The sequence below is a fragment of the Aethalodelphis obliquidens genome, unplaced genomic scaffold (assembly GCF_003676395.1).
Source record: "Aethalodelphis obliquidens isolate GAN/ISIS:26980383/991018 unplaced genomic scaffold, ASM367639v1 scaffold13, whole genome shotgun sequence".
NCBI classification, from domain to species: Eukaryota; Metazoa; Chordata; class Mammalia; order Artiodactyla; family Delphinidae; genus Aethalodelphis; species Aethalodelphis obliquidens.
In genome coordinates, this window is record NW_020837957.1 from 13,334,579 (window position 1) to 13,354,675 (window position 20,097).

The 20,097-nt window shown below is 38.1% G+C and overlaps 1 protein-coding gene across 1 annotated transcript in view; it reads left to right on the plus strand.

The window, feature by feature from the left end:
- ST6GALNAC3 (ST6 N-acetylgalactosaminide alpha-2,6-sialyltransferase 3) overlaps positions 1 to 20,097 on the plus strand; it is a 345,293-nt gene that overhangs the window by 115,588 nt on the left and 209,608 nt on the right. Inside the window, exon 3 of the mRNA XM_027113934.1 lies at positions 7,698 to 8,107. Within this exon, the coding sequence (XP_026969735.1) occupies positions 7,698 to 8,107 (410 nt within the window). The remainder of the gene's footprint in view (positions 1 to 7,697; positions 8,108 to 20,097) is intronic.

Sequence of the window (20,097 nt, forward strand, 5' to 3'; positions counted from 1 at the left end):
TTATACAGATGCATTTTCTAAAGGAAGTTCCAAATAAAGAGAACACATCATCTACGGTGACTGAGAAACATAGTTTTATGGTGCTGGTTTTAGAATTATCTCTTGACATTAACATTTTTATGCACCCCCCTATTAAGTTTTATGGTTGGATGTAATGCCACCAGGTAGGAATCAAGGTAAATGCCATATCCCAAATCCACAGAGTCAGAGCCAAACTGTGGGTTATCAAATGTATCTTGTTATGTGCTGTTGCTCATAGTGTATGATTTATACACACTGCTTTTGAAAGCTGCATTAACTGAAAGAAGCTGGCTGTGGAGGGGTACAAAAGTACATATACAGGCTGGCTTAGTTGAACTGTGTTGATTTCTCTCTAGAACAGTCTTTACAATTCTTTGTTCACAGAGGTCTGCTGAAAGTGACTCAGTGTAGATGAAAACAGCTTGCTTAACCATTCCTGAAACACAGGAAAAATTAAAATACATTTTTTTCTTTGTCTAGCAATAAAAACAATGCCAGATTGTTAATGCCTTTTTTGTACCTTTCACTTGAAAGACCTCAAAAGAACATCGAGGAGAATAAAGGCAAAATCTGTTCCCCAATGGCGTCATTATACATGTTGAAGCCTCTAAAACTAAAATTCTAAAGACATTCAGGAAGAGTAGAGGAATAAATGACAGCAAACTGAAGAGTGTGTCTCCAGAGCTTTGTTCAATCTGCTTTGTTCAAATTTATTCAAATTGCATGATGAAAAGCAAAAATCTCATTTGTTTCAACATTAAAGTAGTAAATTAGTGAATGGTGAGTCGCTAATTGTCCTGTAAAGCATTTAAGGTGCCAGGGGTGCCCCACTGCCGATACTTTAGATTGCATTCTCATGGTTGAAGTGAAAGCAACCCTTAGAAAATATAAAACAATGTTTTTAATAATTTAAGCCGGTTCGATTCAAACATGATTTTCGTTCTGAAATATTTATCGAAGCTCCTGCTTTTATTTGAGATGAGCAAGTTTCATTTTAGACTTCAAGACATCAAATAGAAATTCATTTTCAATATGGGGCTAAAGTAGGGAGATAGATTATCTCTGTCCAGTGCTGTGTTTCATCCCTGGCTGTGTCTGCTTACTTGAATTAGCAGGTTTGGTTAAATTTTACTTGAATTTTTAGTGACCTTTTCTAATCCTGACTGTTTCATAATTTAATGTCTTGACCTTCGTTTTCTGTAGAGCCACCTCAGTGATAAATGCAGAGATTTAATAACTAGAACTGGTTGACAGGTGACCTTTCGTACCTGGCCATTTCTCTTTGCTGGGGAAACCACACTGTTTTGCAAGTTTTAATTCACAGATTTTAATTATCTATTGTATTGTCTATAAGCTTATTCATGGAGAAGAAAGTAAAGGTTAAATATTTCATTCTTACTGATTAAAATGTAAAGTGCTTGGCAGTTGTCCCAATATATCATTCAAAAAGGAAAGGGCAGTTTGTCAGATTCTTACCCAAAGAAGAGAGAAGGGGAATTTTCCAGAGTGGTTGGTAGCGAGCAGGATGGAGAAAGTGGCCAGGGGGTAAGCTGTCTCATTAGCTGGATGAGGGTGACCGTGTGTGTGTGTGTGTGTGTGTGTGTGTGTGTGTGTGTGTGTGTGTGTGTGTGTGTAAATTTAGAGCAGAAAAACAGAAAGAAATCTTTAACTATATGTGTCCTAGTTTGAAGAGAAAAGTGACTATGACTCAACAAAAGGTGAAACTTGCCGATCAGAGTGAATGACCTGTTAGTTTTGGTCATTTTTTTTTTTTCCAACCAGGCAAGGATCAGTTGGGCATGTCATGGTAAATTGGTTCCTAGAGTCCACCTAAATAATATTTACACACAGGAAAATAAGGCTAATTATTAAAATACCACAGACTCTTAAAAAGAGATGAGAAGAGCCACGTCTTCCTCCTTACCTCCATAGTAGCAAGGATTTCTGGCGCTTACATTCTTCAACGTTTATGCAAACAAGAATCCATTTCTGTGCTACATGCTCATGCTTCAGAAAAGATAAAAATAAAAATCAGCATGCCTGTAAAATGACCTACAGGATGAGCATAGTATCCCAGGCAGCCAGTGTCCTAGAACCTACATGCCTTCTTCATATGGAGAGGGGAGCGACTCAAAGAGTTAGAGGAGGGCTTGGCGTCTCCAGCAGACTTTGCTTCCCAAGGACTTGAAAGCAACCACTGGGGGCTTCTAGAGTGCATTTGCCTCAAGGAGTCTTTCCGATAGGGGGAGGTATTCTCTTTAGCCACGGAGACCAGCTTATAACAGCATCTGCCATGGCCTTTTGTTTTCTCGGACATGGACTGTAATCATTTAATGCTTCAGAAAGAAACACGATTCACTGCTGCTATGAAAAAAAGTTTGAAAAGCAAATTGAGTGAAAAGATGTGGAGGACCATTTTAAAGCCAATAAAATTGGTCATGATTAGATTATCTTAGACTAAAATTTCAGCCGTATTTCAAACTGAAATATTAAGAAAAAAATGTCCACATAATTTCTTCTGCCATCATAATGCCATTGTCAGAAAGGAGAGGTTAATTCTACCCCCATGCAAACTGTAACACTCCTGAGGGGACTTTCATCAGCTAAGAACTTTGTCCTGTTTTGGTGAAATTCTTGGCCGCCAGCATGGTTAAGAACATTAATTTATAATTTATTATAAATAATTTTAATATGCTACTGGGTGAGATTTGAGGTGTTTGCCTGTATGTATATTAGGAATAGTGCAAATTAATAGTAAATATTTCTTTAATATCCCTCACTTCTTAATAGTGCTGTGAGTGCATTTCATGAAAGATAATATGTGCTCTCTTTTTAACCTGAAAGACATGTAGTACCCACTGGACATCATGTTTGTCTCAATTTCGTCAACCATTAATGGGAAATAAAAACTAACTTTTGAAGAATTTATTATGAGAACTGAATGGAATAATGTAATAAAGTGCTGGGCAGGATGACTGGCCCATAGTATGTATTCAGTCATGTTAATATCAATAAATATAATACACCATACTTATATATCTCCCTCGCACTGCCTCTTCCCTCTCTCATCCTCTCCCTGCATCCCAGACAGGAATCAAGTCCTTTTTCTTATAAGGAGGCAAATGTCAAGATTTGTTTTAGCAGAGAAAGGACTTGTTTTTCAAGGCAATCCCTTAGACCTTTAAAATAGTATATGAATTGACCCTAGCTGATCATAAAACAAGGCTGTGTACTGAGGTTAAAGCTCACACTGATTAGAATTCTAAAATTATTTTACCCTTAACAGAGCCTTGCACAGAATAGGTACTAGGTAAAAATTACTTGATTGTTTACTAGATATCACCAAATACTTAACTTTCCCCAAGCTGACTGTTATTTCCAGATATGCAGGTATAGAGCCAGTATTATTTTGCAGAGGGAGAAAATACCCAAATCAAATAAGGCAAATCTTGGAGATATTGCAGGTTCAGTACTGGACCACTGCAATAAAGTGAATATTGCAGTAAAGTCACATGAATGTTTTGGTTTCCCAGGGCATGTAAAAATTATGTTTACACTATACTATAGTCTATTAAGTGTGCAATAGCCTTATGTCTAAACAAGTACATGCCTTAATTTAAAAAATACTTTATTACTAAAATACTCTAACCATCATATGACAATGTGGGTTGCTGTACACCTTCAATTTGTAAAAAACGCAATATCTATGAAGCGCAATAAAACGAAGTACAGTAAAACAAGGTATGCCTGTATAATGATGTTACCACAAAAAAAAAAATCAGTGTCTTAGATGTCAAATAAAAGAAAGCGTTTGACATTTGTGAGCTTTCTCTTAACAGTGACACAGTTGCCTAGACAGGGTCGGCTATATATTTGTGGTGATCTCAGTTTATAGACACAGCCCAAGCCCAAGCAAAGCGTTTGGCTTGATGTTTTGAGTGTGCAAGAGGAAAAGACAAAGAGGTCAAGTTTGTTTTTAATAAAGAAAAACAAAAAATAGGGACAAGTCAACTGAAAAGGAGAATTGAAAGTTAAGATGAGGCTTGATAAAGTGGAGCCAGATAAATCTTTCCAAAGGTCCTGGAAAATCCAGGGCCTCAATCTAGAAAGAAACTGCTTACTGAGGCAGAACTGAGCGAGTGGACACATATGGAATAAATTTTCAAGCAAGGGCCTCAAATCAAATAACACAAACGAGCTCAAGAAACAGCAGGACGTTTTAACAAAGAAAGTTGAGATCACAAGATGCAGCGATAAAGCTAATAAAAGGAACTGAGATAACCAGATAAGAGCAGCTCTTGGGTCAAACCATCCATTCATGCCCAGGTGTGTCTTTCTTTTTATCATAGCTTACTGTAGTTTGAAGGTGCTTTCAAACATATAAATGAGTCCCTTGTGCTTTAACAAGCTCTTCGTGTTACCTGAAGCTTCTGATTATGATTAGGATTGTTTCATTCATCTAGCCCTGCGCTCTTATCATGCTGTAAAGATGGTTCCTGCAACCAGGTGGTAAATAGAGCAGTCACTCCATGCCGCCATGTCTCCTGGCACCTCATTCAGGAAACCAGACAGCTAGGCAGGTCTGAGAACAAGAAGTATGACATGCAGAAGTTTCTTACCACTCTGGCCGTGGTGACAATATGGCCAAGCGAATAGTATAAAAGAAAGGGGCAATTTAAAGATCACCACCTATCCCCAAAGTCATTACATTCGTAGCACCCTGCCCAATTACATGTTTGTCACATAGACAAGCTGTTATTCCCAGTGTTTGCCCTCAAGTTGTTAGTCAGCTGCTGACCTCGTAAACTGCACAGCTGCAGCATCCTGATATGTTGTCATGAAACAGATTGTGATGTCTTAATTGATCACTCTCAGAGGTCACAATTGTCAAGTGAAAACAGTATACTGATTTTTATTAGTTGAATTAAGCTTTGTTACAGCAGAACTAGCTAATTCACTTTAAGGACTTGGAAATCCAATGCAGATTGCTACATGTTGTAGATTAGAACACATCCAAGGCTTTTTCTTTATATCTTTCTTTTTGATTCTTTTTTTAATGTGTGGAGGCCTGTATCCTCAAAATGTTTTTATTATACAGTGAAGCAACTTCTTGGAACAATAAATGGAACCTAACCTCCCTGTACCATATGCATCTTGGTGATAAGTTGGAATGTGCCATGTGACCCACACAATTTAAATCAGGCATTGATTTGTGTGACTCTAAGTGAGTTTGGAGGACTCCGCTAAGTGTAATGGATGTCAGGCCCAGCTGCAAATCGCCTGGCAGGAAGAACATTGTGTTCTTCCTTATCATCCCCAAAGACTGTGGGCTCCTAGGTGCTTGAGGAAGGGGCTTAGATCAATGCCTGATTCTCAGAGGCATCCCCTTGTGCCTCCATTTGCCCACTGGTGAAGTTTTCACTATGACACCAACCTAGAGAACCCCATTTCCAAGTGCTCTAATATACTCACCCGCTTTGAGCAGACCTATTCTAACCTGGCGCCTGGATCACCTGCTGCCCACCTTAGTTCAGAAATCTTACTGTTGCAGGAGTGATGGACAGTCCCTTTCATAGCAGAGTTTTAAGGCACTTCACAAATGGACCTTTGTGGGCTGCATAAGTAAAGCTTTTTTGAAATTCTTAATTTGACATCTCAAATAAATACCCTTGTCATTCTAGTGTATTTTACAGTGTACCATGAAAACAAAATCAAAGAAGTAAAGTTAAATTAATGTAATAACTGTTAGCATCCAGAATACAATGGGAAGCATAAGGATGCTCATCAAAGCAATTTTTTTGTGATATAAAAAAATCAGATAATAGCTAATGCCCAGAAAGAGGCAGATAGGTACATTATGGTACATCCATACAATGGAATATTATGCAGGCGTTAAAAATATCGCTAAGGACTATTTACTAACATGGGAAAGTTTAATGATGTGAAATTAATTGAAAAATCAAGGCGGCCAAATTGTATTAATGGTATTTCTCAACATGTCTAGAAGGAAGAAAATACCACAAAACATTGTAGCCGTTGTTGAGTGGTGGAAATATGGGAAGTTTTAATTCTTTTTATATTTTTCAAGTTTTCCACAATAAACCCATATTACTTTAATAATCAGGAAGATAAATAAAAGCTGCTTGAGTAGTTTTGTTATAACATTTGCTGCAGGAGTCTGTGTTCAAGTCACCTTAAATCTAACAGGTCTGGAAGTGAGCTCCTGCTTCCTCCCCCGGTCTGTTTCTCCTGAAGCCTTCTCCTTCTCAGTTAAAGGCAGCTCCAGGCTTCCAATTTCTTAGGCTAAAAATCTGAAGTTATCCTCGACTCCTTTCTCTCTCTCAGATCTCACCTTCCATCTACTGGTCAACCCAGCAAGCCCTACCTTCAGAAAATATCCAGCATGTGACCAGCTTCTTACCACCACCTCTGCTACCCAACCTGGTCCAAGCCATCATCCTCTCTTGCTGGGATTATGGCAGCATCCTGTTCTCACAGTTTCTACCCCTGCCTTCCTTGTGTCAGTTTTCCACACAGCAGCCAAAGCTGTTACAATGTGACTTGGATCAGTCATTCCCCTGCCCAGAGCCCTCAGTGGCTCTTAAGTAAAAGGCCCTAAGTGACGGCTCCCCTGCCACCTCTCTTGCCCCAGTACTCACTTGCTATTCTCAATGCTCTGCCAGGCCACATTGCCCTCCCTATTGTTCCCCTCCTACCCTGGGGTATTTGCAGAGACTTTTGCTTTTGCTTTGCAGGAATGCCTTTTTTTTTTTGCAAAATCCCATGGTCAGCCCTTTTACTTCGTTCAAGTCTTTCCTCAAATCTAATTTTTTCCTGAGGCCTTTTCTGGTCACTCCACCAACACACACACATACATTCACATAGATACATCCTTACTTCCTTCCTTGCTTTAATTTTCCCTATTTAGCACTAACCTCCATCTAACATATACTGTGCAGATTTGTCTGTTGCCTTTCTTCCCTCACTTGAATGTAAGCTCTGTGGGAGTAGGGATATTTGTTTAAAATGTTCACAGCTGAATCCCCAACCCCTAGAACATGGTACATAGTAGTTAGTAGTTAGTCAAATAACTACTTTGAGTCCCTACCATTGACAGTTGTGTGATAATTATCCTGGTGACTTTTCTGAGTCTCTTTGCTACTCAATTTGCCCACCTAGATTGAACCTGTTGGTATGTTGATATGTTTCTTCTGGATTGCTTTTCTCTTTTCAACTAAATCAGTAATTCTAGATGAATTGGAAAAGTCCATTTCTTCCCTAATATTAAGTTCAGGGTCTTAATAAATTATCTTAATTAATGAATTATCTTAATTATCTAAATTAAATTGCTTTCATTTCCTGACTTAACCACTATATATTGAGCTACTATAGTATTCCAGGGACTTCTGGGGAGTGAGGTTAAAATGAAGAAGACAGACATTGATTCTGCTGTTACTGAGTTTACCGTCTAGTAGACAGGCGTAATTAAATAATAAATTAAAGTGCAATACAACTACTGTTGGTTTGGTATAAATATATTTCAGAGGTATTCCCACACTCAGCAGTTATGCACAATATCTGGATTTTCTGTTTTCCCAGAGGAACTTGTTTGGATAGATGGAACTTACTAATTTACACATTTCTTCCCCCGCCCTGTTTCTCTTTTTGTTTTTCAGCCTTTGCAACTGGACTGTAACCTTTGTGCCATAGTGTCAAACTCAGGTCAGATGGTTGGCCAGAAGGTGGGGAACGAGATAGATCAGTCTTCCTGCATTTGGAGAATGAACAATGCCCCCACCAAGGGCTATGAAGAAGATGTTGGCCGCATGACAATGATTCGAGTTGTATCCCATACCAGCGTTCCTCTTTTGCTGAAAAACCCTGATTATTTTTTCAAGGAAGCAAATGCTACTATTTATGTTATTTGGGGCCCTTTCCGCAATATGAGGAAAGACGGCAATGGCATTGTTTACAACATGTTGAAAAAGACTGTTGACATCTATCCCAATGCCCAGATTTACGTGACCACGGAGAAGCGCATGAGTTACTGTGATGGAGTGTTTAAGAAGGAAACTGGGAAAGACAGGTGAGTCCTCTGAGAAGCAGCCTTATTGTCTTTTATGCTAAATCTTTGCTGAGTTCTTTTGCCAGCTATCAAATGAACAGAGTAACTTTTCAAACTGATTGTTATATGTTTTGGACTATTATGATTACTTGATGAGCCAGCAGCTAGGCCCCATTTATTCCACCTACCCCACCTTCTGTTCTCTCCCTTTTGATTGGCTTGAGGCTCCAAAAAAGCACTGGCTGCTTCCCCAAGATATCTTTAGATTTCTTCTTATTTAGCTCAATTTGCTATTGAATAAATTGGATTTTAGCCGAAAGAAGTCTACACATTTCTGTTTTAAAATAGAAATGTGAGAGAACTTTAGGACCTAAACTCCTTTGGAAGCTGTGGCAAAAATTTACTGAGAGCACAAAACAGAACAAGCTATTGATTCTCTAATAAGGTTGCATAGCTTCTTGCCTGCAAATAGGTCCTACGATCATGAACACCATAACTTAGCATTTAACATGTTAAGCAGAATACCATGTTGAAATTATGCATTCCTTAAAATCATTAACAGTGGATTCTTGAAGGGAAATGAGATATACATACCGTTCACTCAATGATCTAAAAACCAATTTGCATTTTTTTCATTACATCCGGTTTTCTGCAGCATTCTGTAAACCGCCTTTCCCGAGGCCTGCCTGTCTTCTTCTTCTACTCCTTACTTTTGCTGCTTCCTCGCACTGCTTCTTCTTCCTCTTCTCCCGTGTAACTATTGCTCACCACTCTTTCTTCCTCTTTAGAAAGGTAACCAGTATGTGAGAGAGAAGTAGAATTATAAATTAGTTTACCTTAGTTCATATATCTAGTTCTAATCAAGAACGGCTGCAGGAAAATATTGAAACTGATTGCTGAAAGTTTGAATTACTGTGAATTTTGCTTTTTTGTGTAATACTATGGCTAAATTGAGCATTGACTATAATTCCAATGTTAACGTTCTGATTTCCTCAAAATATCTGTCTTTTATTCTTCCTTATTATCAAATTTAAACTTTAACTATATTGCAGTGTGTGCTTGAGAAGGGGAGTTTCTGATGTCTCTGGGTGTAATTTAAATGCTGATAATTATTTTAAAATCTTATCTGGCTCAACTCTCCTACTGATAATGTAGGTGGAATTTAGTGTTTTCTACTTCTGAGCACCAAAAATGCATAGCTTCTAATGAAATGCAAGACAAATAGCCACGATAGTGGCCCCTTCCACTTTAGTGTTAGCAAGAAGAATCCCAGTGTTAAGATTTGAATCAGTGTAGCATAAACAGTCCAAAGAGACAGGCACTAGGGATAAAAGGAGTAGGTATGTGCTTCAAAGAAATACTCTCACATGTAGCACCATTCTATATAAATATGACCATTCTCAAGTGGCTTTGGAAATTTCTGGTCTCTCACTAGCCCAGAGCAGTGCAGTTAATTAGGTATATTTGGTTTTTCATTAGTAACATTTAGCCCTCGGGGTATGCCCTAGTCATAACTATAAGCCCTAGAATAATTCTGGGGTATCAGAGAAGAGCTCAGCATGCTGTCTGTCCCCATGTGTTTATATCATGCTGGCTTTGCTGTGAGCTTTCAGTGAGACAGCACTGTCACAGATGTGTGGATTGTACAACAAGCACCGGAAGAGAATAGCTTTGGGAGATTCATTTTCCTACTGGCTGTGATGAGGAAAGCTGTTTGTATAGTGGGAAAAAGCGCACTTGGTAAAATTAATTTGCAGGTATCATTCAGTTGGTAGAGTTACCAAAATAAAAGTAGAAAAAACAAGTCAAAATGATTTTATGATGCTTTCTTGCTGTTTTCTTCCCCAAGTCTAATCCCGTCTGGTGCTTCACTGAATACTACAAACAGACCAAAGAAGACAACTATGCTAGAAATGAGCAGAACAGATGGTTTTGGTAAAATCTGGTTGGATGACAAAAGGTCTACCAAAACGACCTCAAGGGTAGCAGTCTCCACAATGATTTAAATCTGTACCCTAAATTTAGCCGTGTGGATTTTATTGTTAAAGATTTTCCCATAATGACCTGATGTTCACTGCCAGATTTCAAAGAAGGATATTTTTTAGCTTTTTATGAAGGAAAATGTCAGACTTATAGGGAGACTAATGCTGTAATGAACTGCTGTATACCACAGGTCAGATTGAATAATTATTAACTCATAGCCAATCTTGTTCTATCTATACCCCTGTACACTTTCTCCCTCCCCAAGGATTATTTTGTCTTGTTCTATCTATACCCCTGTACACTTCCTCCCTCCCCAAGGATTATTTTGAAGCAAATGCCAGATATCATATTATTTTATTCATAAATATTTCAGCATGTATCTCTAAAAGATAAAGATTCTTAAAAATAAACACAATGTCATTGTCCTACAGAAAAATCAGCGTACTTTCTTAATAACAATATATATTTAGTCTGTTTTCAAATTTCTCCAGTGATCTCATTAATATTTTTAACAGTTAATTGAATCAGGATTAGTGTTAAGCTCTGTGCATGTTCAAATCAGGATTAGCATAAGGGCTTTACAAATAATTGATACGTCTCCTATATTTCTCTTAACACATGGCTTCTTCTCTCCCACTCTCTCCCTGTATTATTGAAAAACAACCTAGTCATTTGTGCACAATCTAGATTGTGCTGATTGCACCCCCATGATACTTCTACTTTGGTATCTCTATATTGAGGATTTATTGGATTCGGGTCTAATTTTTTTAAAAAAAATTATCAAGACTATTAGGTGATACCTCTATCAGGATGAAGACCATCTAGTTTTCTGTCTCTTCATGTTAGCATTCATTAATGATCATTGTCTAGATCGAATAGTTCATTAGAGATTACAGAATGGTGATATCTCATCATTTCTTTTTCATTTATTAACTAATATACCTTATAAAGAGAAACTTGGTCTCATTAACCGTTTGGTTACCATGAGATAGAAGATAGTACCAATTCTTTCTCTTTATTAGTTATTTTTTGTTTTTCTTTTATTCATTTTTTTATACTGCAGGTTCTTATTAGTCATCCATTTTATACACTGCAGTGTATATATGTCAATCCCAACCTCCCAATTCATCACATCATTCCCACCCCCTGCTGCTTTCCCCCCTTGGTGTCCATATGTTTGTTCTCTACATCTGTGTCTCAATTTCTGCTCTGCAAACTGGTTCATCTGTACCATTTTTCTAGATTCCACATACATGCGTTAATATAGGATATTTGCTTTTCTCTTTCTGACTTACTTCACTCTGTATGACAGTCTCTAGATGCATCCACATCTCCACAAATGACCCAACTTCGTGCCTTTTTATGGCTGAGTAATATTCGATTGTATATATGTACCACATCTTCTTTATTCATTAGTCTGTCGATGGGCATGTAGGTTGTTCCATGACCGGGCTATTGTAAATAGTGCTGCAATGAACATTGGAGTGCATATGTCTTTTTGAATTATGGTTTTCTCAGGGTATATGCCCAGTAGTGGGATTGCTGGTCATAGGGTAGTTCTAATTTTAGTTTTTTAAGGAGCCTCCATACTGTTCTGCATAGTGGCTGTATCAATTTACATTCCCACCAAGAGTGCAAGAGGGTTCCCTTTTCTACACACCCTCTCCAGCATTTGTTGTTTGTAGATTTTCTGAAGATGCCCATTCTGACTGGTGTGAGGTGATACCTCATTGTAGTTTTGATTTGCATTTCTCTAATAATTAGTGATGTTGAGCAGCTTTTCATGTGCTGTCTTCTTTGCAGAAATGTCTGTTTAGGTCTTCTGCCAATTTTTGGATTGGATTGTTTGTTTTTTTAATATTGAGCTGCATGAGCTGTTTATATATTTTGGAGATTAATCCTTTGTCCGTTGATTTGTTTGCAAATATTTTCTCCCATTTTGACGGTTGTCTTTTCATCTTGTTTATGGTTTCCTTTGCTGTGCCAAAGCTGTGAAGTTTCATTAGGTCCCATTTGTTTATTTTTGTTTTTATTTCTATTACCCTAGGAGGTGGATCAAAAAAAGATCTTGCTGTGATTTATGTCAAAGAGTGTTCTTCCTATGTTTTCCTCTAAGAGTTTTATAGTGTCCGGTCTTACATTTAGGTCTCTAATCCATTTTGAGTTTATTTTTGTGTCTGGTGTTAGGGAGTGTTCTAATTTCATTCTTTTACGTGTAGCTGTCCAGTTTTCCCAGCACCACTTATTGAAGAGACTGTCTTTTCTCCATTGTATGTCCTTGCCTCCTTTGTCATAGATTAGTTGACCATAGGTATGTGGGTTTTTCTCTGGGCTTTCTATCTTGTTCCATTAATCTATATTTCTGTTTTCGTGCCAGTACCATATTTTCTTGATTACTGTAGCTTTGTAGTATAGTCTGAAGTCAGGGAGTCTGATTCCTCCAGGTCTGTTTTTTTCCCTCAAGACTGCTTTGGCTATTTGGGGTCTTTTGTGTCTCCATACAAATTTTAAGATTTTTTTGTTCTAGTTCTGTAAAAAATGCCATTGGTAATTTGATAGAGATTGCATTGAATCTGTAGATTGCTTTGCGTAGTATAGTCATTTTCACAATTTTGATTCTTCCAATCCAGGAAAATGGTATATCTCTCCATCTGTTGGTATCATCTTTAATTTCTTTCATCAGTGTCTTATAGTTTTCTGCATACAGGTCTTTTGTCTCCCTAGGTAGGTTTATTCCTAGGTATTTTATTCTTTTTGTTGCAATGGTAAATGGGAGTGTTTCCTTAATTTCACTTTCAGATTTTTCATCATTAGTGTATAGGAATGCAAGAGACTTCTGTGCATTAATTTTGTATCCTGCAAGTTTACCAGATTCATTGATTAGCTCTAGTAGCTTTCTGGTGGCATCTTTAGGATTCTCTATGTATAGTATCATGTCATCTGCAAACAATGACAGTTTTACGTCTTCTTTTCCAATTTGTATTCCTTTTATTTCTTTATCTTCTCTGATTGCCGTGGCTAGGACTTCCAAAACTATGTTGAATAATAGTGGCGACAGTGGACATCCTTGTCTTGTTCCTGATCTTAGAGGAAATGCTTTCAATTTTTCACCATTGAGAATGATGTTTGCTGTGGGTTTGTTGTATATAGCCTTTATTATGTTGAGGTAGGTTCCCTCTATGCCCATTTTCTGGAGAGCTTTTATCATAAATGCATTTTGAATTTTGTCAAAAGATTTTTCTGCATCTATTGAGATGATCATATGGTTTTTATTCTTCAATTTGTTAATATGGTGTATCACATTGATTGATTTGTGTATATTGAAGAATCCTTGCATCGCTGGGATAAATCCCACTTGATCACGGTGTATGATCCTTTTAATGTGCTGTTGGATTCTGTTTGCTAGTATTTTGTTGAGGATTTTTGCATCTATATTCCTCAGTGATATTGGTCTGTAATTTTCTTTTTTTGTAGTATCTTTGTCTGGTTTTGGTATCAGGGTGATGGTGGCCTCAGGGAATGAGTTTGGGGTGCTAGCTCTTCTCTAAATGTTTGATAGAATTCACCTGTGAAGCCGTCTGGTCCTGGACTTTTATTTATTGGAAGACTTTTAATCACAGTTTCAATTTCATTACTTGTGATTTGTCTGTTCATATTTTCTGGTTCTTCCTGGTTCAGTTTTGGAAGGTTATGCCTTTCTACAAATTTGTCCATTTCTTCCAGGTTGTCCATTTTATTGGCATAGAGTTGCTTAGGATGCTTTGTATTTCTGTGGTGTCTGTTGTAACTTCTTTTTCATTTCTAATTTTATTGATTTGAGTCCTCTCCCACTTTTTCTTTATGAGTCTGGCTAATGGTTTATCAATTTTGTTTATCTTCTCAAAGAACCAGTTTTTAGTTTTATTGATCTTTGCTATTGTTTTCTTTGTTTCTATTTCATTTATTTCTGTTCTTATCTTTATGATTTCTTTCCTTCTGCTAACTTTGGGTTTGTTTGTTCTTCTTTTTCTGTTTCCTTTAGGTGTAACGTTTGATTGTTTATTTGAGTTTTTTTTTTTTCTTGAGGTAGACTTGTATAGCTATAAACTTCCCTCTTAGAACTACTTTTGCTTCATCCCATAGGTTTTGGAGCGTCGTGTTTTCATTGTCTTTTGTCTCTAGGTATTTTTTTATTTCCTCTTTGATTTCTTCTGTGATCTCATGGGTATTCAGTAATGTATTGTTTAGCCTCCATGTGTTTGTGTTTTTTACGTTTTTCCCCCTGTAATTGACTTCTTATCTCATAGAGTTGTTGTCAGAAAAGATGTTTGATATGATTTCAATTTTCTTAAATTTACTGAGCCTTGATTTGTGACCCAAGATGTTACCTATCCTGGAGAATGTTCCATGTGCACTTGAGAAGAAAGTGTAATCTTCTGTTTTGGGATGGAATGTCCTATAAATATCAATTAAATCTATCTGATCTATTGTGTCATTTAAAGCTTGTGTCTCCTTATTAATTCTCCGTTTGGATGATCTGTCCATTGGTGCAAATGAGGTGTTAAAGTCCCCCACTATTATTGTGTTACTGTCAATTTCCTTTTTTATAGCTGTTAGCAGTTGCCTTATGTATTGAGGTGCTCCTATGTTGGGTGCATATATATTTATAATTGTTATATCGTCTTGGATTGATCCCTTGATCATTATGTTGTGTCCTTCTTTGTCTCTTGTAACATTCTTTATTTTAAAATATATTTTATCTGATATGATTATTCCTACTCCAGCTTTCTTTTGATTTCCATTTGCATGGAATATCTTTTTCCATCCCCTCACTTTCAGTCTAGTCTGTATGTGTCCCTAGGTCTGAAGTGAGTCTCTTGTAGACAGCATATGTATGGGTCTTGTTTTTGTATCCATTCAGCAAGCCTGTGTCTTTTGGTTGGAGCATTTAATCCATTCACGTTTAAGGTGGTTATCGATATGTATGTTCCTTTTACCTATTTCTTAATTGTTTTTGGTTTGTTTTTGTATGTTCTTTTTTCTCTTGTGTTTCCCACTTAGAGAAGTTCCTTTAGCATTTGTTGTAGAGCCAGTTTGTTGGTGCTGAATTCTCTTAGCTTTTGCTTGTCTGTAAAGCTTTTGATTTCTCCATCAAATCTGAATGAGATTTTTGCTGGGTAGAGAAATCCTGGTTGTAGGTTCTTCCCTTTCATCACTTTAAGTATATCATGTCACTGCGTTCTGGCTTGGAGAGTTTCTGCTGAGAAATCAGCTGTTAACTTTATGGGAGTTCCCTTGTATGTTATTTGTCATTTTTCCGTTGCTGCTTTCAATAATTTTTCTTTGTCTTTAATTTTTGCCAATTTGATTTCTATGTGTCTCATCATGTTTCTCCTTGGTTTTATCCTGTATGGGACTCGCTGTGCTTCCTGGACTTGGGTGGCTATTTCCTTTCCCATGTTAGGGAAGTTTTCGACTATAATCTCTTCAAATATTTTCTCGAGTCCTTTCTCTCTCTCTTCTCCTTCTGGGACCTCTATAAGGTGAATGTTGTTGTGTTTAATGTTGTTCCAGAGGTCTCTTAGGCTGTCTTCATTTCTTTTAATTTTTTTTTTTTCTTTATTCTGTTCTGCAGCAGTGAATTCCACCATTCTGTCTTCCAGGTCACTTATCCATTCTTCTGCCTCAGTTATTCTGCTGTTGATTCCTTCTAGTGTAGTTTTCATTTCAGTTATTGTATTGTTCACCTCTGTTTGTTTGTTCTTTAATTCTTCTAGGTCTTTGTTAAACATTTCTTGCCTCTTCTCCATCTTTGCCTCCATTCCTTTTCTGATTCCTGTATCATTTTCACTATCATTATTCTGAATTCTTTTTCTGGAAGGTTGCCTCTCTCCACTTCATTTAGTTGTTTTTCTGGGGTTTTATCTTGTTCCTTCATCTGGTACATAGCCCTCTGCCTTTTCATCTTGTCTATCTTTCTGTGAATGTGGTTTTTGTTCCACAGGCTGCAGGATTGTAGTTCTTCTTGCTTCTGCTGTCCACCCTCTGGTGGATGAGGCTATGTAAGAGGCTTGTAGAAGTTTCCTGATGGGAGGGACTGGTGGGGGGTAATGTTGGCTGTTGCTCTGGTGGGCAGAGCTCAGTAAAACTTTAATCTGCTTATCTGGGGATGGGTGGGGCTGTGTTCTCTCCCTGTTGGTTGTTTGGCCTGAGGCAACCCAACACTGGAGGCTACCTGGCTCTTTGGTGGGGCTAATGATGGACTTTGGGAGTGCTCTCGCCAAGGAATACTTACCAGAACCTCTGCTGCCAGTGTCCTTGTCCTCATGGTGAGCCACAGCCACCCCCAGCCTCTGCAGGAGACCCTCCAACTCTAGCAGGTAGGTTTGGTTCAGTCTCTATGGGGTCACTGCTCCTTCCCCTGGGTCCCGATGTGCACACTGCTTTGTTTGTGCCCTCCAAGAATGGAGTCTCTGTTTCCCCCAGTTCTGTCTAAGTCCTGCAATCAAATCCCACTAGCCTTCAAAGTCTGATTCTCTAGGAATTCCTCCTCCCGTTGCTGGACCCCCATGTTCGGAGACCTGACGTGGGGCTCAGAACCTTCACTCCAGTAGGTGGACTTCTATGGTATAAGTTTTCTCCAGTTTGTGAGTCACCCACCCAGCAGTTATGGGATTTGATTTTATTGTGATTGAGCCCCTTCTACCATCTCATTGTGGCCTCTCCTTTGTCTTTGGATGTGGGGTATCTTTTTTGGTGAGTTCCAGTGTCTTCCTGTTGATGATTATTCAGCAGTTAGTTGTGATTTCAGTGTTCTCGCAAGAGGGAGTGAGAGCATGTCCTTCTATTCTGCCATCTTGAACCAATCTCTTCTTTTTTAGTTTTAAGGCATTCATGCCCTATCATTCTCCAAAAGTCACCAGTAAATTTATTATTTTCAGTATTTACATATTGACTTATGTAGTTAAACATTTTTGAAATATTTTGATTCATTCCAGTTATGTTCTTATGCTTAACTGTCCTATTTTGAGCTGTGGGAACCTCTTCAGACTGGATTTTGAGTGTTTTTGACGTGTCTTTAGTAGTCTTGTAAAACAAAGTCTTTTAAATCTCCTTTGCTTCCTGGTATTATAGGATGTTTCAGGCTCTTCTTGTACATATCCTGATGCAAACATGGATTCAGACTTGTTTTTCCAAAGAACTTTCGTCTTTTTAGTATTGAAGAGAACATAATCTTGGCACTACACATGCTCATTACTGCTGGATTGGTCTTTGTTTTATAGTCTTTTCATTGGACAGAGCTAGTATATAAATAACATATGCTGTATATGTTGTTTAAAGATAAAATCGTTTTGAGTTCAAACTGAAACTTCCAATACAAATTCAGGTCTACCAGATTTTTATCTTACCTCATCTATCTTACATCTGTTCTTCTTTCTGCCATGCTGACAATCACAGGTTCTAGAGACACCAGTGTAAATACTCATCTGCTTTATCCCACAGCATACACACAACACTTTTAGAATAAAAATAACAGCACAACCAAAATATGATTACTATAAACATTTTAAGATTATTTTGCATCAAAGAAAGTGTTTTATGCAAGCATTCATGTAGGTACATGCTTACAAAGTGTGTGTTGGTTATATGCTAATAAATGTTTGAAATATTTTTCTCCTAAGTAAATAGGAGGGGGTTAAGTGGTATACATCACTGCAGGCATGAAGGGATGAGGAAAAAGCATTGTCCATATAATTTGACTTTTGTGTAAAGTATTTTGGTTGATTTACCTGCACTTCCTGGAGGCAAGTGCTAATTTTCGTCATCAGGTTTTTTTTTTTTAACATCTTTATTGGAGTATAATTGCTTTACAATGGTGTGCTAGTTTCTGCTTTATAACAAAGTGAATCAAATATACATATACATATGTCCCCATATCTCTTCTCTCTTGCGTCTCCCTCCCTCTCACCCTCCATATCCCACCCCTCTAGGTGGTCACAAAGCACCGAGCTGATCTCCCTGTGCTATGCGGCTGCTTCCCACTAGCTATCTATTTTATGTTTGGTAGTGTATATATGTCCATGCCACTCTCTCACTTTGTCCCAGCTTACCCTTCGCCCTCCCCATATCCTCAAGTCCATTCTCTAGTAGGTCTGCATCTTTATTCCCGTCTTGCCCCTAGGTTCTTCATGACCATTTTTTTTTTTTTTAGATTCCATATATATGTGTTAGCATACGGTATTTGTTTTTCTCTTTCTGACTTATTCACTCTGTATGACAGTCTCTAGGTCCATCCACCTAACTACAAATAACTCAGTTTCTTTCCTTTTTATGGCTGAGTGATATTCCATTGTATATATGTGCCACATCTTCTTTATCCATTCATCTGTTGACGTCATCAGGTTTTTAATGGAGAAGTTATGTCACCATTATGATGTATAATTTATAAAATTAAAAAAATATTTTTCCGGTCTTCCCTGGTGGCACAGTGGTTGAGAGTCTGCCTGCCGATGTAGGGGACGCGGGTTCGTGTCCCGGTCCGGGAGGATCCCACGTGCTGTGGAGTGGCTGGGCCTGTGGGCTGTGGCCGCTGAGCCTGCGCGTCCGGAGCCTGTGCTCTGCAGTGGGAGAGGCCACAACAGTGAGAGGCCCACGTACCGCAAAAAAAAAATATATATATATATTGTTCCTAGTAGTTAGAGTGATTCATGATAGGCAAGTGATTAAATTAAGTTCTTCAAATAAAAATTTGCCTCTCAGCTTAATTCTTCAAATTGTCAAAATCATTTTTAAAAAATATCAGCCCCTCCTCCATTCAAGGCGGGCTTCTTTTCAGTTTTACAGTGGTTTTAATTTTTTTTTTTTTTTTTGGTACGTGGGCCTCTCACTGTTGTGGCCTCTCCCGTTGCGGAGCAAAGGCTCCAGACGCGCAGGCTCAGCAGCCACAGCTCATGGGCCCAGCCGCTCCGCGGCATATGGGAATCTTCCCAGACCAGGGCACAAACCCATGTCCCCTGCATCGGCAGGTGGACTCTCAACCACTGCGCCACCAGGGAAGCCCCCCAGTGGTTTTAATTTTTATCTTAAGGGATTCCTTATTGAGAAAACATGAAGGAATAAAAGAAAATGTACCCTGTTAAATTTCTTAGAATGAGTTTAGATCAACTCATATTCATATTGGAATACTTTTTCAAACCAAATGAAATTTAATTTGCTTTCTTATCAGTTACTGACTAAAATTATTTGGCTTGTCAGTTAGAAACGGTGACCTTGTGGGAAAGGTTGAGAGAACAGAGAGAGAGACTGCTTGCCCTTTCTCTGTTCATCTTCTGGGGCTCAGTTTTCTTTGGAATTCTAGGTAATTTGGGCAGTGGTCACCTTTATATTTTTACTTACCAAATATTTTTCTGGGAAACAGCTACCTTCAACAAACCAGAAACCTTTGGAATTAAAAGTCTTGTAGTCAAAATAATCTGGACCAAAATGGATCTCTTTTCCCCCTTTGAATGATTGGTGTGCATGCATAATACTAGCTTGCTGACATTTCCACATTTGCATTAATACATTTTAAGACTGAAATACCCTAGAGGTACTGTAGGGCTGACAGTGGCACATGGTACTGCATTCAACATTTGCAGAATGTGATTATGTGCCTGGCCATGTACAGATGTAAAACGAATGTTAACTCTCTTGGAGAAGCAACAAATCCTGTATGAGGTGTTCTGCTTACCTATGGGCATGTAGGCAGTTGCAGCTTGCATCCCACTTTAGAAATACATTGGCAAATGCAGGCACATTATTTAATTAAGTAATAATCCCATTAAAACTGCAAAGCTAATTCAGGGCTGATAAAGGGCCCTGAGCTCCCCTAAATAGGTCTTCATTAGCGGGCATAAATGTGGCTCTGCCTTCAGGGATGGATGAAATTAATGAAAGCTAGCAGCAAATAGATCAATATTTCAAGACCTTACTGCTTCAGGTGCAGAGGATGTGAAGGGAAGGAGTTACTTTTAAGGATCATTTAAGAAACAGGGTACACAAAAGTCAGT